At 41.6% G+C, this 17412-nt stretch overlaps 1 protein-coding gene across 5 annotated transcripts in view; it reads right to left on the reverse strand.

Annotated features, from left to right (window-relative positions):
• The window catches only part of trdmt1 (tRNA aspartic acid methyltransferase 1), an 89939-nt gene that overhangs the window by 41185 nt on the left and 31342 nt on the right, over positions 1-17412 (reverse strand). For all 5 annotated transcript variants that reach the window (XR_015757230.1, XM_087987361.1, XM_043690382.2 and 2 more), the window contains one exon: positions 6379-6455. Coding sequence is in view for 4 of the 5 variants with exons in the window: in XM_087987361.1 (XP_087843487.1) it covers positions 6379-6455 (77 nt within the window). In the remaining variant the exon portion in view is untranslated. The remainder of the gene's footprint in view (positions 1-6378; positions 6456-17412) is intronic.

Here is a 17412-nt window from a genome sequence, read left to right on the forward strand (position 1 = left end):
GCCTTAATAACTGCGCATATTAGATTAGATTACTTTACAGTGTGGAAACAGGCCCTTCGGCCCAACAAGTCCACACCGACCCGCCAAAGCGCAACCCACCCATACCCCTACATTTACCCCTTACCTAACACTACGGACAATTTAACATGGCCAATTCACCTGACTGCACAACCGGAGCACCCGGAGGAAACCCACGCAGACACGGGGAGAATGTGCAAACTCCACACAGTCAGTCGCCTGAGGCGGGAATTGAACCCGGGTCTCTCGCGCTGCGAGGCAGCAGTGCTAACCACTGTGCCACCGTGCCGCCCACTGGTGGTTCATATAATTTTCTGGGTTCATGTTCACTTGGATTCGAGAAACTGCAGATCAATAACAAGAGGCCAAGTGTATTCCTGTTAGAGTGCAAGGAAAAGCTGGTAGGTATAGGGAATGACAAAAGTAATGGAGGGTATGATTAAGAAAAAGAAGGAAGCATATGTCAAGCATAGACAGAATAGATCGAGTGAATCCTTGGAAGAGTATAAAGGCAGTAGGAGTATACATAAGAGGGAAATTAGGAGGGCAAAAAGAGGACATGAGACAGCTTTGGCAAATAGAGTAATGGAGAATCCAAAAGATTTTTACAAATACATTAAGGACAAAAGGGTAACTAGGAAGAGAATAGAGCCCCTCAAAGATCAGCAAGGCAGCCTTTGTATGAAGCCGCAGGAGATGGGGAGATACTAAACAAGTATGTTGCATCAGTATTTACTGTGGAAAAGGACATGGAAGACATAGAATGCAGGGAAATAGATGGTGACGTCTTGAAAAATGTCCATACTACAGAGGAGGAAGTGCTGGATGTCTTGAAATGCATAAAAGTGGATAAATCCCAGGACCTGATCAGGTGTACCCTAGAACTCTGTGGGAAGCTACAGAAGTGATTGTTGGGCCTCTTACTGAGATATTTGTATCATCGATAGTCACAGGTGAGGTGCCAGAAGACTGGAGTTTGGTTAACATGATGCTACTGTTTAAGAAAGGTGGTAAGGACAAGCCAGGGACTATAGACCAGTGAGCCTGACGTCGGTGGTGAGCAAGTTGTTGGAGGGAATCCTGAGGGACAGGATGTACATCTTTTTAGAAAGGCAAGGACTTATTAGGGATAGTCAACATGGCTTTGTGCATGGGAAATCATGTCTCACAAACTTGATTGAATTTTGAAGAAGGAACAAAGAAAATTAATGAGGGCAGAGCGGTAGATGTGACCTATTTGGACTTCAGTAAGGCAATCGACAAGGTTCCCCATGTGAGACTGGTTAGCGAGGTTAGATCTCCTGGCATACAGGAAGAACTAGCCATCTGGAGACAGAATTGGCTCAAAGGTAGAAGACAGAGGATGGTGGTGGATCATTGTTTTTCATACTGGAGGCCTGTGACCAGAGGTGTGCCACAAGGATCGGTGCTGAGTCCACTATTTTTTGATATTTATATAAATAATTTGGATGTGAGCATAAGAGGTATAGTTAGTAAGTTTGCAGATGACACCAAAATTGGAGGAAGAGTGGACAGCGAAGAAGGTTATCTCAGATAACAACGGGATCTTGATCACATGGGCCAATGGGCTGAGAAGTGGCAGGTGGAGTTTAATTTAGATAAATGTCAAATGCTGCATTTTGGGGAAGCAAATCTTAACAGCAAATCTTAATGGTAAGGTCCTCGGGAGTGTTACTGAACAAAGAGACCTTGGACTGCTCTTTGAAAGTGGAGTCGCAGCGAGATAAGATATTGAAGGCTGCGTTTGGTATGCTTTCTTTTATTGGTCAGAATATTGAGTACAGGAGTTGGGAGGTCATGCTGTGGCTGTACAGGACATTGGAGTATTGCATACAATTCTGGTCTCCTTCCTGTCGGAAGGATGCTGTGAAACTTGAAAGGGTTCAGAAAAGATTTACAAGGATGGCGCCAGGATTGAAGGATTTGAGGTATAAGGAGAGGTTGAATAGGCTAGGGCTGTTTTCCCTGTAGTATCGGAGGCTGAGGGGTGACCTTATATAGAGGTTTATAAAATCATGAGGGGCATGGATAAGATAAATAGACAATGTCTTTTCCCTAGAGTGTGGGAGTCCAGAACTAGAGGGCATAGGTTTAGGGTGAGAGGGGAAAGATATAAAAGAGACCTAAGGGGCAACCTTTTCACGCAGAGGGTGGTACGTGTATGGAATGAACTGCCAGAGGAAGTGGTGGAGGGGAGTACAATTGCAACATGTAAAAGGCATCTGGACGGGTATATGAATAGGAAGGGTTTGGTGGAATGTGGGCTGGATGCTGGCAGTTGTGACTAGATTGGGTTGGGATATCTGGTAGGCATGGACAGGTTGGACCAAAGGGTCTGTTTCCGTGCTGTACATCTTTGTGACTATGATTCTATGACACCCACTCAGACACAACTCCAGCTGTTTCAAAGACGACCAGCTCCATCAGGCCAATACTGCTACTGTTTTTATTTATAAGGCATTTTTTTTTAATTTTAAACAGTACTTTCTCATTCCAGTCCAAAGCTTTTAAAAACTATTTTGCAACTGGTGTGTTGCTGTTTTGAAAAGCAAGTAACCTGACACACATCAGGCATTTTGTAAGCAACTGTTTGAAGAAACAGGAAATGAATTTTGAGTTGCAGACAATTTGGTGCTGAGGGGGTATGCTGATACAGTGTTGGTTGGCAGTGAGAAGCTGATTGGTCTACAGTTTATTGTCCACTAACAATTGCATAATCGGTTCTCCTTTGGAATTGGGAACAAGTTACACAGAGAGAGAGAGAGAGAGAGAGATGTTCGGGTCTTTCCCAGTTTGGGAGTGGTCTCTCTGTTCTCTGTAATCAAAACTCACTGCAAATCCAAAGAAAACAAGTTTATCTTTCCTGCCATTGTTATTACTGTGACTTTTTAATAAGAGAATCAGCCATTTTGTGTGTCTTCCTAATGACAGAAAGCATCTAAAAAAAAGTGAAGCAACATGCAAGCCAGCAGAAGAGTCATAAGGATCAACTCAGCCGCAGAACCTGGAAACAAAGACTACTGAACTGTCTTTCCAGTTTTTCCCATCTGCTCACAATGTAATTCTCCCTGGCTGCTGTCTGCCTCTGTGTGCATGCGTATGTGTAAGGGTAAATTTATAAGTGAATTAATTGCTTATCTGTAGCTAGAATCTAGTTACTTGTAATAAATAGTAATTACTGTTCATTATCGAAAGAACTTGCGGATGATGATGTTCCCAAGTATCTGAGACCATTGTCCTTCTATATGGAAGTGGTTGTAGGTTTGGAAGGTGCTGTTTAAGGATCTCTGGTGAATTTCTGCAGTGCAGCCTGTAAATAGTACACACTGCTGCTACTGAGAAGTGGAGGGAGTGGATGCTTGTGGATATGGTGCCAAACAAGTGGTCTGCTTTTCCTGGACGGTGTCAAGCTTCTTGAGTGTTGTTGGACCCATCCAAGCAAGAGGGGAGCATTCTATCACACTCCTGACTTGTGTCTTGCATATAATGGACAGATTTTGGAGAGACAGGAGGTCAGTTACTTGCGATAGTATTTCAAGCCTCTGACCTGCTCATGCAGTCACTATGTTTATGTGGTGAGTCAGGGTGAGTTCTGGTCAATGGTGATGCCATGGATTTGACACCAGGGGATTTAGTGATGTTTATATCACTCAGTGTCAAGGGGTAGATTGTTTCTTATTGGAGATTAACAGTTCCTGGCTACTTGCCACTTATCAGTCTAAGCTTGGATTTTGTCCAAAACTTGTATTCGAACATGTACTACTTCAGTATCTAAGGAGTCATGAATGGTGCTAAACATTGTGCAATTATCGGTGAACATCTCACTTCTGACCTTATGATGGAGGGTAAGGTCATTGATGAAGTAGCTGAAAATGGTTAGGCTTAGAACAGTACCCTGAGAAACTCCTGCAGAAATGTCCTGGAGCTGAGATGAATGATCTCCAGTAATCATCTTATGTCTCCACAGGTATGACTCCAACTAGTGGAGAGTTTGCTTCCTGATTCCTATTGATTCTAGTTTTGATAGGGCTCCTTGATGCCACACTTGGTTGAATGTAGCCTGGATGTCAGAGGCTGTCACTTTCACCTCACCTCTGGAATTCAGCTCTTTTGTCAATGTCAGAATGAAGCTATACTGAGGTTAGGTGCTAAGTGGCCTAGGCAGAACCTAAACTAGCCATCACTGAGCAGGTTATTACTGACCATGTTCTGCTTGATATCACTGTTTTCATGACACTTTCCATCACTTTACTGATGATTGAGAGTTGACTAGTATGGTGGTAACTGGCTGATTTGTATTTGTCCTGCTTTTTGTGTACAGGACATACATGGACAATGTTCCACATTGTTGGTTAGATGCCAGTATCCTAACTGTACTGGAAGAGCTTCCTGAATTTTTTCTGATCTGCAGAGATATCGAAACAGCTCCTAAGTCTAGTTCCTGCGCAGAGTTGGGCCATCTCACCGAATTCCAAATAGACAGCCTCTGGAGAAATATAGCTTATCAATTCTTTTCTGCTTCTCAGTTTTCGCTCTGACCCTTCAACTGGTTGACCTTTGAAATGCCCTTCTGTGACCCTTCAACAGTTTCGATTTGCCTACTGAAAAACTTGCAATAAGGTCTGCCCCATTACCAAACAGAATCAAATGTAGTAACCAGCAGTGAAATTTGAATATCCATGGAACTGTCTGTTCCCTGAATGCTACAATTTTCAGATATTTTATTGGTTCCTATAGCACAAATTGACAGAACATAGCAGATTCTATCACAATATGGCAGGTCCAGTTCAGTTTCTGATTAATGGCAACCCCCAGGATATTGGCAGTTGGGGATTCAGTGATCATAATCTCACTGAATGTCAGAAGTAAATGATTAGATTTTCTTTTGTTGGCAATAGTTATTTCCTGAAGACTTGTAAGAGCAAATATTACTTGTACTCATCAGTTCAAAGTCTGAATATTGTCCTGCTTTGTTGTGTTTGGATTGCCTCAATACCTGAGGAGTCATTAACTAGACTGCACATAATTAATACAGCACTGAACATTCCAACTTTTGACCTTAATGTGGGAGGAAGGTTATTGGTGAAGGAGCTGAAGATGGTTGTGCCCTGAGGAACTTCTGCAGAAACAGTCTGGAACTGAGGCGATTGATCTCCAATAAGCACAACTGTCTTGTTTTATACTAAATATGATTCCAACCTTTGGAGAGTTTTCTTCCCAATAACTTCAATTTTGTTTTGGCTCCTTGATGCCATACTCAAATGCTCTCTTAATATGAAGGCCATGCTCAAAGCAACTCAAGTTCAGCTCTTTTACTATTGTTTTTCTAATTCTGCATTCAAATAAAATTATTTTTAAAAAATGTCCCATTGTGCATTCTAGCCAAGGTAGAGTTCAACACTAATATGGCTGTTAAACTTCTCCAATTATGATACAATTATCTTTTACCAAAGTAATAAAATTTTCTCAATTTGAGAATGTGTTTCAAACAAAAACAGAGATAAAAGCACTCCGAGATTTAAGTGATAAGTGAAATTCAATTTCTGTGCTGTGAACCTGAACTTCCTTTGTAAGTAAGAAACAAACTACGAATGGAATTTAGATCCTGAGACAGGGATCCCACTTGTCACATGTTGCTTCTGTCTGAAAGACTAGACACAATTTAACTGTAAGAAAAAAGTGAGGACTGCAGATGCTGGCGATCAGAGCTGAAAAATGTGTTGCTGGAAAAGCGCAGCAGGTCAGGCAGCATCCAAGGAGCAGGAGAATCGATGTTTCAGGCATAAGCCCTTCTTCAGGAATCTTCAGAATTCCTGAAGAAGGGCTTATGCCCGAAACGTCGATTCTCCTGCTCCTGGGATGCTGCCTGACCTGCTGCACTTTTCCAGCAACACATTTTTCAACAATTTAACTGTAATTAGGCACTCAACTGGCCTTCTTTGTACTTTCCACATGATTCCACACAAGGGCAAAAACATGTTTGAAATATAACTGTTTTATTCCCTCTACACAGGTGAAGCTTAATATCCTGAGTGTTTCCAATGTTTTCCGTATATAAGCTAATACTTGTATTGCAAAGCTTTACTTACAGATTCAGTAAAGATAACGATACATAAGGTTAAACCTTTACTATTTAATAATCAAACTGAGAAACTTTTCAAAACATTAAAGAATAGGCCATTTGGCCCATCAGACCATTTCATCATTAAACATGATTATAGCTGAGCCTTCATCTTAATTTATAACAATGTAACATTTCACTGTATCATCAGAAATTTGTCAAGGCATGTCATATAGAATTCATTATTATGAAATACAGGTTTTTTTGTAAATACACACCTTGTGAATGGCTGACAAGGAGGACTCATTAGGATCATGTCAAAGTCCAGTTTATTGAATTCATCCAATGTCATACCCTAAAAAAAAAGAAATACTCCAATTAATTTTACAAAATATCGGACTACAATACCGGACTCAAGTCTTTCTTGTCTGAGATGGAGATGCAGGAACAAGCACATGAATTAATGATGTTTCAAAGTTAGCAACATTTTTTTCAATACTCAAGCATTCCTAAATTGCTTAATACCTATACAGCAGTGGCTTGATAACTAATCATACACTTGCTCTGTAGATTATATCAACTCTCAGCTTTTCTTTCCTTTCCAATCTTGAGAAGTCATCTATTTGCCATATCATCATTATTTATCTTCTCTGGTCTCTTTTCAACATTGCCTTTCATTTTCTGACATCATGTTATCATAAGTAAAATGAGAAAATTTACCTGAGGATGCAGGTGCATGCAGAGGGTCTAACCAAAGTAACAAGCAATCTAAAACTGTACAAACTAATTAAGGTAGAGAAATCATATCAAATTATTATGGTAATGGTGTCAAAACAGGATAGGAAGGAAGACTTTACAAATACAGAACAACATGGTGAGGTAACATGTAGCGCGACATGAACCCAAGATCATGATTGAGGCTGTCTTCATAAGTACGGAACTTGGTTATCAGTTTCTGCTTGGTGATTGTGTTGTTATCTCAAAGGCGACTCTTATACCTACCATGTTATTCCAGCTATTTGATTTGTTTTCAGCACCACCTTATTTTTAAGTTTTTGTGATTTAAACTTAACTGATCAGATTATAAGTCATCTCTTCACTTGCTATTAAGCTGTTAACACTTTACTCACACCATCTGACACTTCTGATCACCTGCACTAACTTATTATTCAGCTTGTGAATACTCCACTCACATCATTTGTACAAACTTTTGATCTCTCTGCCTATAAATTCTGTATCTGTGTGCTTTTCTTCACTTCACTTCACCTCACAAAGGAGCAGCGCTCCGAAAACTTGTGTTTCAAATAAACCTGTTGGACTATAACCTGGTCATTGATTTCTGACCTTCAGAACGTCAAGGACCATTTATAGCTTCAACCTCAGATATTCATCATCTTCAGCATTGTATTTTTGCACTAGGTAAACTATTCTTTTTGTATGATTCTATTTACTATATATGATTTCTCACTAGAACATATTGTTTTTAATTACTTTTAGCATATTAAAAATTGGAAAGAGGGGCAAAGCCTCATTAGCCCCCTACGTAGGGCTATGTGCACAGCCTTGATTACTATTTTCATAATACTATTGGCAGGGAGACAGGGTCCAGAAAAATAACAGTAAATTTTATCATGTTTGCTCCCAGACTAAGTTTATACTTCTAGCATTTGGAAAACTTGGCAAGTGTACCTCATTTAAGTTAAAGTCTTCTAACCTTAGCAGTAACTATCTGCAACTGCATATTTCACTGTGAGCTACTTTTCATTTTCCATTACACAAATATTTAAGTAATGCTATTGACTCAATGGAAAATATTGCTAAATCCAATTGGGAAGCACTTTCCATGCAGAACCACTTTATTTCCACAGTGTTTTACAAAATAATTATAAGTGAAAATCTAGGCAGAACTTGCCACAGCATAAAGCATGCAAAACTCAGTTTGTTTCTTGAACCTTTAGACAAAGTAGAATCTGTGGCCAACAGCTTTCACCAGAACTTTTCGCGGTTTAAACTGCTCTAATTTGACCAGGGGCAACTAAGATAGTTAAGGCTCTTAAGCATAAGTGAAAAGTCTGAACTACTTCAAAGTAAAATTCACATGATCTATTAGCTAATGTACTACTATCAAGTGATCTCACTGATTTTGAAGATAAACAAATTTCAAAAAAAATTTCAAAAACATATGTTTGAACTGACCTGACTGGGAAAGGTCAGATCCAGTCATATCAAACATACCATTTCAAATTGCCATTGCACAAATAGCATTAAATAGTGTTCATCAGTATGTAGGGCATTAAAGTTTTCATTTCCCCACTGTTCACAGGTCTCGAATATGTAACTAAATTACTTTCTTATTGCCAAAGAACTCCTTCCTTCAAATCCTCTATTACTATTTCTGTCCCTACTCTTAAAAAACTACCCAAATGTACCTTTCCAAATCATGCTTCCAGTCGCTTCTCCCTTCTCTGGGCTGAATTACATAATAGCTGTTACACTGATGCTGTGCTTAACAATAACTATCTACTTCTATTCCACGAAAACTTGGCCTCAGCTGAACCTTGAGTGCATTAGTACTGTGCCGCTAACAAAGCCTCAGCCTCGATTCCACACATAATGCCTTGGGAGAGATGTCATGGAACCCAATGCAAGTAAATATTTGACAAAGTCATGTTAGAGTACAAAACTAAACTAAAAGGGAGCGTAACACAATTTTCTTACATCTTAGAAGGAAGATTCAAATAATATATTTAAAACAAGAAGGGATAAAATGTGTCCTTTTATGTACAATAAACATCCTGGCTGGAAAGGAATGATTTTCATTACATAATTTTAAATGAGAAATTCAAGTCATATCCAATTGCATGAAATTCAGTTCAGCAAAGTGCTTGAAGATTTGGAGGGCTGAGCTCAGAGCAAAATCTCATGCAAGTTCTTCTTGAATTCATTTACAACATAATTACACATAACTGTATGATAAAATGGCAAAATACAAGATTGCAATACACAGTACCATTAGCATAGAAACAGATCTTTCAGCAATGTTTATGTTCCACAGAAACTACTCTTCTTCATCGAACTGCATCACAAGTTGAAATATGGAGACAGGTCATTAGGATTTTCTACTGATGTAACAATCATTAAAGAAAGACACTAGGGAAACTAATGGGGCTAAAGATCGATAGGCTTCAGGAACTAATGAGGGGAGTCCGCCGTATTTAAAGGAAATGGCTACAGACATAGTGGGTATGCTGGTAACAATCTTTCAAGAATCCTTAGATATTGAAAAGGTTTTGGAGGATTGAAGAACTGCCAATTTAACACCTTTATCAAAAGGGAAAGATGACAAAAAGCAGGTATGCTGGTCAGCTTAACATCTATTTTTGGGAAAACCGGGACTCTATTGTAAAGGATGTAAGAGAGAGCATTTGGAAATATAGAATACAATCAGGCACGGTGGCTCAGAGGTTAGCACTGCTGCCTCACAGCACCAGGGACCTGGGCTCGATTCCCACCTTGGGTGACCATCTGTGTGGAGTTTGCACATTCTCCCTGCATCTGCATGGGTTTCCTCCGGGTGCTCCAGTTTCCTTCCACAATCCAAAGATGTGCAGGCTCGGTGGATTGGCCATGCTAAATTGCCCATTGTGTTAGGTGCATTAGTCAGGGGTAAATATAGGGTAGGGGAATGGGTCTCGATGGGTTACTCTTCAGAGAGTCGATGTGGACTTGTTGGGCTGAAGGGCTTGATTCTATACTGTAGGAAATCTAATTTAATCACCAATATGAGACAATTTAACCATTGCCCCTTGACATTCAATGGTGTTACCATCACTGAATCCATGAGTATTAATATCCTAGGGGGTTATCATTGATCAGAAACTCAACTGGATTTACCATATAAACACATATAACAGCAGATCAGAGGCGAAGAATATTGCGGCGAGTAACTCACCTCCTGACTCCCCAAAACCTGTACACCATCTATGTGGCACAAGTCAGGAGTGTGATGGAATACTTCCCAACTGCCTGGATAAGTGCAGATCCATTAACACTCAAGCACCTTGACACCATTCAGGACAAAGCAGCCTGCTTTATTGGCACTGCCACCAGAAGCATCCACTCCCTCCACCACCAATGCTCAGTAGCAGCGTGTACTAGCTACAAAATGCACTGCAGAAATTACCAAAGATCCTCAGACAGCACTTTCCAAACCTATTACCACTTTTATTTAGAAGGACAAGGGTAGCAAATACCAGCACCTTCAGGTTCCCCTCCAAACCACTCACCATCCTGACTTTAAAGTATATTATCGTTCTTTCATTGTTGCTGGTATTTTACAGTTATACAACAAATAAAGAAAGGTTTAGAACACTTCAAACAATTGGTGAAAGGCCAATGATACTACTCGAAAAGTTAGATGTCCGAATGAAATTCTTTTGGCAGAAGTGTAATTACACCAAAAGAAATAAACAAACCAAACTATTTAAATATCAAAGCTGGTTGGAATGATCTTAGGTCACACATCAAAACAAAATTTCAACTTGGTTCTAACACTGTCTGTTACAGAGACTCGAGTCCACCAAAATTATTCTACCTCAAGTCTTTCGGGTTTTACTTAACTGACACTTGACAGGTTCCTTACTGTCAGCTGTGAAGACAATTTGATAAGTCTTTCCAAACCAACTTTATGTAACTAGTTTCACAAATCTCAAAGACTAAACTTTCTCAGTACTAACAAACTGCAGATTTCTAAACAAACTCTGCTCGTTTCAAAGTTCTATAAATTTGTCAAAGACACTGAAATGTTCAGAATTCTTTTTCAAGGCGATAAACTAAACACGCTTCTAATATCAACAATATTGAACTCGAAACTAAATTTTTTAAAAACTTGCACAACCCAGACTTTTCTGAATTGAAACAAAAGCTAATGGCTTTACACAACCGGTCATAAACCAAGAAGTAAAAACATTGTCCTATTAATATTGGAGGGATGCATAGTCGCCTGCTCGCTGACAAAATGTTAGTTTAAAGCACTGTTCCAGAAGGATATTGCAACTTTGTTTTTTTTTTAACAAAGAGAACTCGTCTTAGAAGTAACCTACACTCACGTGCCTCTACTTTGAAATTTAAACTTCAAAAAGTCATAAAGAGATAGATTGTGAACCAGCAAGAGAATCAAGAGCTTTTGGAAAAAGGCAAGAAAATGCAGTTGAGTATTATCACAGCAGCCATGGTCATAATGAATAGTGGAGCAGACTGAATGGACTGAATGGCCTCCTCTTATATTTTAGATACAAATTACACATTTCTTATTATAAAGAAATGTCTTAAAGGGGGGATTAAGAGATAGAGAAATTTAGGAAGGCAATTCTAGAATTCAGGGTCTTGAAACATATAGTATTAGCAATCGTGGCAGAGAAATTAAAAATAGGGGTGATCAAAAGATCAGAATCACAGCAAAACAAACGTCTCAGAGTATTGTGCAGCTGGCAGATATAGAAATAGCGATGAAGGAAGCCATTGAGGGATTTGAAAGCAAGGATTACAGTTTTGAAATTAAGTAACTCAATAGTCATGACACAAAGCAAGTTAGTGAAATAGGGGTAATGGGAGAATCAAACTTTGTCTAAATAAAAACATGGTTAGAAAACTTGTGGATAATCTCAGGTTGAAAATGCGTTGCTGGAAAAGTGCAGCAGGTCAAGCAGCATCCAAGGAGCAGGAGAATCAACGTTTCGGGCATGAGCCCTTCTTCAAGAATGAGGAAAGTGTGCCAAGCAGGCTAAGATAAAAGGTAGGGAGGAGGGACTTAGAGAGGGGTGTTGGAAATGCGATAGGTTGAAGGAGGTTAAGGAGAGGGTGATAAGGTGAGGGTGATAGGCCGGAGTGGGGGTGGGGGCGGAGAGGTCAGGAAGAAGATTGCAGGTTAGGAAGATGGTACTGAGTTCGAGAGTTGGGACTGAGACAAGGTGGGGGGAGGGGAAATGAGGAAACTGGAGAAATCTGAGTTCATTCCTTGTGGTTGGAGGGTTCCTAGGCGAAAGAGGAGGTGCTCTTCCTCCAGCCATCGTGTTGCTATGGTCTAGCGATGGAGGAGTCCAAAGACCTGCATGTCCTTGGTGGAGTGGAAGGGGGAGTTGAAGTGTTGAGCCACGGGGTGGTTGGGTTGGTTGGTCCGGGTGTCCCAGAGGTGTTCTCTGAAATGTTCAGCAAGTAGGTGGCCTGTCTCCCCAATATAGAGGAGGCCACATCAGGTGCAGAGATGCAGTAAATGAGGTGTGTGGAGGTGCAGGTGAATTTGTGGCGGATACGGAAGGATCCCTTGGGGCCTTGGAGGGAAGTAAGGGGGGAGGTGTGGGCGCAAGCTTTGCATTTCTTGCGGTTGCAGGGGAAGGTGCCGGGAGTGGAGGTTGGGTTGGTGGGGGGTGTGGACCTGATGAGGGAGTCACGGAGGGAGTGATCTTTTCGGAACGCTGATAGGGGAGGGGAGTGAAATATATCCCTGGTGGTGGGGTCCGTTTGGAGGTGGCGGAAATGATGACAGATGATACGATGCATATGGAGGTTGGTGCGGTGGTATGTGAGGACCAATGGGGTTCTGTCCTGGCAGCGATTGGAGGGGCGGGGCTCAAGGGCAGAGGAGCGGGAAGTGGAGGAGATGCGGTGGAGAGCATCGTCAACCACGTCTGGGGGGAAATTGCGGTCTTTGAAGGAGGCGGCCATCTGGGTTGTTTGGTATTGGAACTGGTCCTCCTGGGAGCAGATGCGTCGGAGACGAAGGAATTGGGAATATGGGATGGCGTTTTTACAGAGGGCAGGGTGGGAGGAGTTGTAGTCTAGGTAGCTGTGGGAGTCAGTCGGTTTATAGTAAATGTCCGTGTTGATTCGGTCGCCCGAGATAGAAATGGAGAGGTCTAGGAAGGGGAGGGAGTAGTCTGAGACGGTCCAGGTAAATTTGAGGTCGGGGTGGAAGGTGTTAGTAAAGTGGATGAACTGTTCAACCTCCTCGTGGGAGCACGAGGCAGCGCCAATACAGTCATCGATGTAGCAGAGGAAAAGGTGGGGGGTGGTGCCAGTGTAGCTGCGGAAGATGGACTGTTCCACATACCCTACAAAGAGGCAGGCATAGCTGGGGTCCATGCGGGTGCCCATGGCTACTCCTTTGGTTTGGAGGAAGTGGGAGGATTGGAAAGAGAAGTTGTTCAGAGTGAGGACCAGTTCAGTCAGTCGAAGAAGGATGTCAGTGGAAGACAGTCTGCAGTCCTCACTTTCTCCTTGAAATTATCTTGTGCCAGGTTCAAACAAATTTGAATTTGTAGATAACCATGGCGTTAATGAAGAATAAATTGCAAACCTAAAGAAATAAGCTAATGGAGAAACTGAATATAAACATCAATGTATACAGCTCTAAAGTGCTTCACATGGGGACAAAATCAGGTAAACAGGTAAATTTAAAACTAACTGCCGAAATATTGGCCTGCCATTTTACAGTCCATGGCAAAAGAAGACACTTGCCACTGATCTCAAAGAAAACTTCAGAGAGATCGCTCTTGACATTCATTAATGTAAAAACATTTAAGGCTGATTACTACCATCAGCTGTGCTGATATCAAGTAGCCGAATCACAGTAAAAATATTTTCAGACAATCAAACAGGAAATGAAGATTAGCAAAATCTTTTATTTTTGTCAAGTATAATAAAAATTGGGAAATATATATGCCATTAATATAAAAACTGATAAATCATAACTTTTGGAAATAAAAGTCTTAAAAATCCAGTAATTCATTCTAATTGGAGATATTTAACAACATTCCACAAATACAAAATTCATTTTTTCAATGCCAGGTTGGCTGTTAAAGAGTAATTATTACTCAGGTCACTTGTAAAAAACTTCAAGTACACCTCAGCAACTGAGATTTAATGTGTTATGAGCTGAGGAATTTGCAACAGCAACAATATGTGATGGATGGAGTTATAGGAAGGGGGGAAAGTCTCGGATACAGTCATATAGATGGTTTAACTCCAGGAAAGGTAAGACAGGTAGGCAGCTAGCGCAGGAGTCTTTTGTGGATATACCCATTTCAAACAGGTATGCTGTTTTGAAAAATGTAGGGGGTGATGGATTCTCAGGGGAACATAGCACAAACAACCAAGTTTCTGGTATTGAGACTGGTAATGCAACGAGGGGTTCGTTGGGTTCCAAGAGATCAATTGTGTTAGGCGATTCTCTAGTTTGAGGTACAGACAAGACGTTTCTGTAGCCAGCAGCGAAAAAGCAGAATGGTGTGTTGCTTCCCTGGTGCCAGGATCAAGGATGTCTCAGAGAGGGTGCAGAATGTTCTCACGAGGGAGAGGGGCCAGCAAGAGGTCATTGTCCACATTGGAACCAACGACATAGGAAGGGAAAAGGTTGACATTCTGAAGGGAGATTACAGAGAGTTAGGCAGAAATTTGAAAATGAGGTCCTCGAGAGTAGTAATATCGGATTACTCCCGGTGCTACGAGCTAGTGAGGGCATGAATAGGAGGATAGAGCAGATGAATGCATGGCTGAGGAGCTGGCGTATGGGAGAAGGGTTCACATTTTTGGATCAATGGAATCTCTTTTGGGGTAGAAGTGACCTGTACAAGAAGGATGGATTGCACCTAAATTGGAAGGGGACTAATATACTGGCAGGGAAATTTGCTAGAGCTGCTAGGGAGGATTAAAACTAGTAAGGTGGGGGGGGGGGGGGGGGGGGGGGGGGGGGGGGTGGGATCCAGGGAGATAGTGAGGAAAGAGATCGATCTGAGACTGGTACAGTTGAGAACAGAAGCGAGTCAAACAGCCAGGGCAGGCAGGGACAAGATAGAACTAATAAATTAAACTGCATTTATTTCAATGCAAGGGGTCTAACAGGGAAGGCAGATGAACTCAGGGTATGGTTAGGAACATGGGACTGGGATATCATAGCAATTACAGAAACATGGCTCAGGGATGGGTAAGACTGACAGCTTAATGTTCCAGGATACAAATGCTACAGGAAGGATAGAAAGGGAGGCAAGAGAGGAATGGGGTGGCATATTTTGATAAGGAGGCAGCACGCTGGCTCAGTGGTTAGCACTGCTGCATCACAGCACCAGGGACCCGGGTTTGAATCCAGCCTTGGGTAACTGTCTGTGTGGAGTTTGCACATTCTCCCTGTGTCTGCGTGGGTTTCCTCTGGGTACTCTGGTTTCCTCCCATAATCCAAAAATGTGCACATCAGATGAATTGACCGTGCTAAAATTGTCCGTAGTGTTAGGTGCATTAGGCAGAAGTAAATATAGGGTAGTGGTGGGTTACTCTTCGGCGTGGTGGGTTACTCTTCGGTGTGGACTTGTTGGGTCGAAGGGTTTGTTTCCATACAGTAGGGAATCTAATCAATTACAGCTGTGCTGAGGGAGGATATTCCCAGAAATACATCCAGGGAAGTTATTTGGGTGGAACTGAGTAATAGGAAAGTGATGATCTCCTTATTGGGATTGTATTATAGACCCCCTAATAGTCAGAGGGAAATTGAGAAACAAACTTGTAAGGAGATCTTAGTTATCTGTAAGAATAATAGGGTGGTTATGGCAAGGGATTTTAACTTTCCAAACATAAATTGGAATGCTATAGTGTGAAAGGTTTAGATAGAGAAGAATTTGTTAAATGCATACAAGACAACTTTCTGATTCAGTATGTGGATGTACCTACCAAAGAAGGTGCAAAACTTGACCTACTCTTGAGAAATAAGGCAGGGCAGGTGACTGAGGTGTCAGTGGGGGAGCAGTTTGGGGCCAGCGACCATAATTCTATTAGATTTAAAATAATGATGGAAAAGGATAGACCAGATCTAAAAGTTGAACTGGATAAATGGCAATTTTGATGTTATTAGGCAAGAACTTTCAAAAGCTGACAGGGGGCAGATGTTCACAAGTAAAGGGACAGCTGAAAATGGGAAGCCTTCAGAAATGAGATAACGAGAATCCAGAGAAAGTATATTCCTGTTAGGGTGAAAGGAAAGGCTGGTAAGTATAGGGACTGCTGGATGACTAAAAAAATTGAGGGGTTGGTTAAGAAAAAGAAGGAAGCATATGTAAGGTATAGACAGGATAGATCGAGTGAATACTTAGAAGAGCATAAAGGAAGTAGGAGTATACTTAAGAGGAAAATCAGAAAGGCAAAAATGGGACATGAGACAGCTTTGGCGAAAAGAATTAAGGAGAAGCCAAAGAGTTTTTATAAATATATTAAGGACAAAAGGGTAACTAGGGAGAGAATAGGGCCCCTCAAAGATCAGCCCTTCTTCAGGAATGAGGAAAGTTGACCAACTTTCCTCATTCCTGAAGAAGGGCTAATGCCCGAAACGTCGATTCTCCTGTTCCCTAGATGCTGCCTGACCTGCTGCGCTTTTCCAGCAACACATTTCCATCTCTGATCTCCAGCATCTGCAGACCTCACTTTCTCCCCTCAAAGATCAGCAAGGCGGCCTTTATTTGGAGCCACAGAAAATGGGGGAGATACTAAATGAGTATTATGTATCAATATTTACTGTGGAAAAGGATATGGAAGATATAGACTGTAGGGAAATAGATGGTGACATCTTGCAAAATGTCCATACTACAGAGGAGGAAGTGCTGGATGTCTTGATACAGGTAAAGGTGGATAAATCCCCAGGACCTGATCAGGTGTACCCGAGGACTCTGTGGGAAGCTAGAGAAGTGATTGCTGGGCCTCTTGCTGAGATATTTATATCATCGATAGTCACAGGTGAGGTGCCAGAAGACCGGAGGTTGGCTAACGTGGTGCCACTGTTTAAGAAGGGTGGTAAGGACAAGCCAGGGAACTATAGACCAGTGAGCCTGATATCGGTAGTGGGCAAGTTGTTGGAGGGAATCCTGAGGGACAGGATGTACATGTATTTGGAAAGGCAAGGACTGATTAGGGACAGTCAACATGGCTCTGTGCGTGGGAAATCATGTCTCACAAACTTGATTGAGCTTTTTGAGGAAGCAACAAAGAGGATTGATGAGGGCAGAGTGGTTGACATGATCTATATGGACTTCAGTAAGGCGCTTGACAAGGTTCCCCATGGGAAACTGATTAGCAAGGTTAGATCTCACAGAATACAGGGAGAACTAGCCATTTGGATACAGTCTGCGTGGGTTTCCTCCAGGGGCTCCGGTTTCCTCCCACAGTCCAAAAATGTGCAGATTAGGTGAATTGGCCATGCTAAATTGCCCGTAGTGTTCGGTGACGGGGTAAATGTAGAGGAATGGGTCTGGTTGGGTTGCTTTTCGGAGGGTCAG

This window comes from Chiloscyllium plagiosum, unplaced genomic scaffold (genome assembly GCF_037043375.1).
Source record: "Chiloscyllium plagiosum isolate Xiang-an unplaced genomic scaffold, Cpla_swu_hap1 HiC_scaffold_5, whole genome shotgun sequence".
NCBI classification, from domain to species: Eukaryota; Metazoa; Chordata; class Chondrichthyes; order Orectolobiformes; family Hemiscylliidae; genus Chiloscyllium; species Chiloscyllium plagiosum.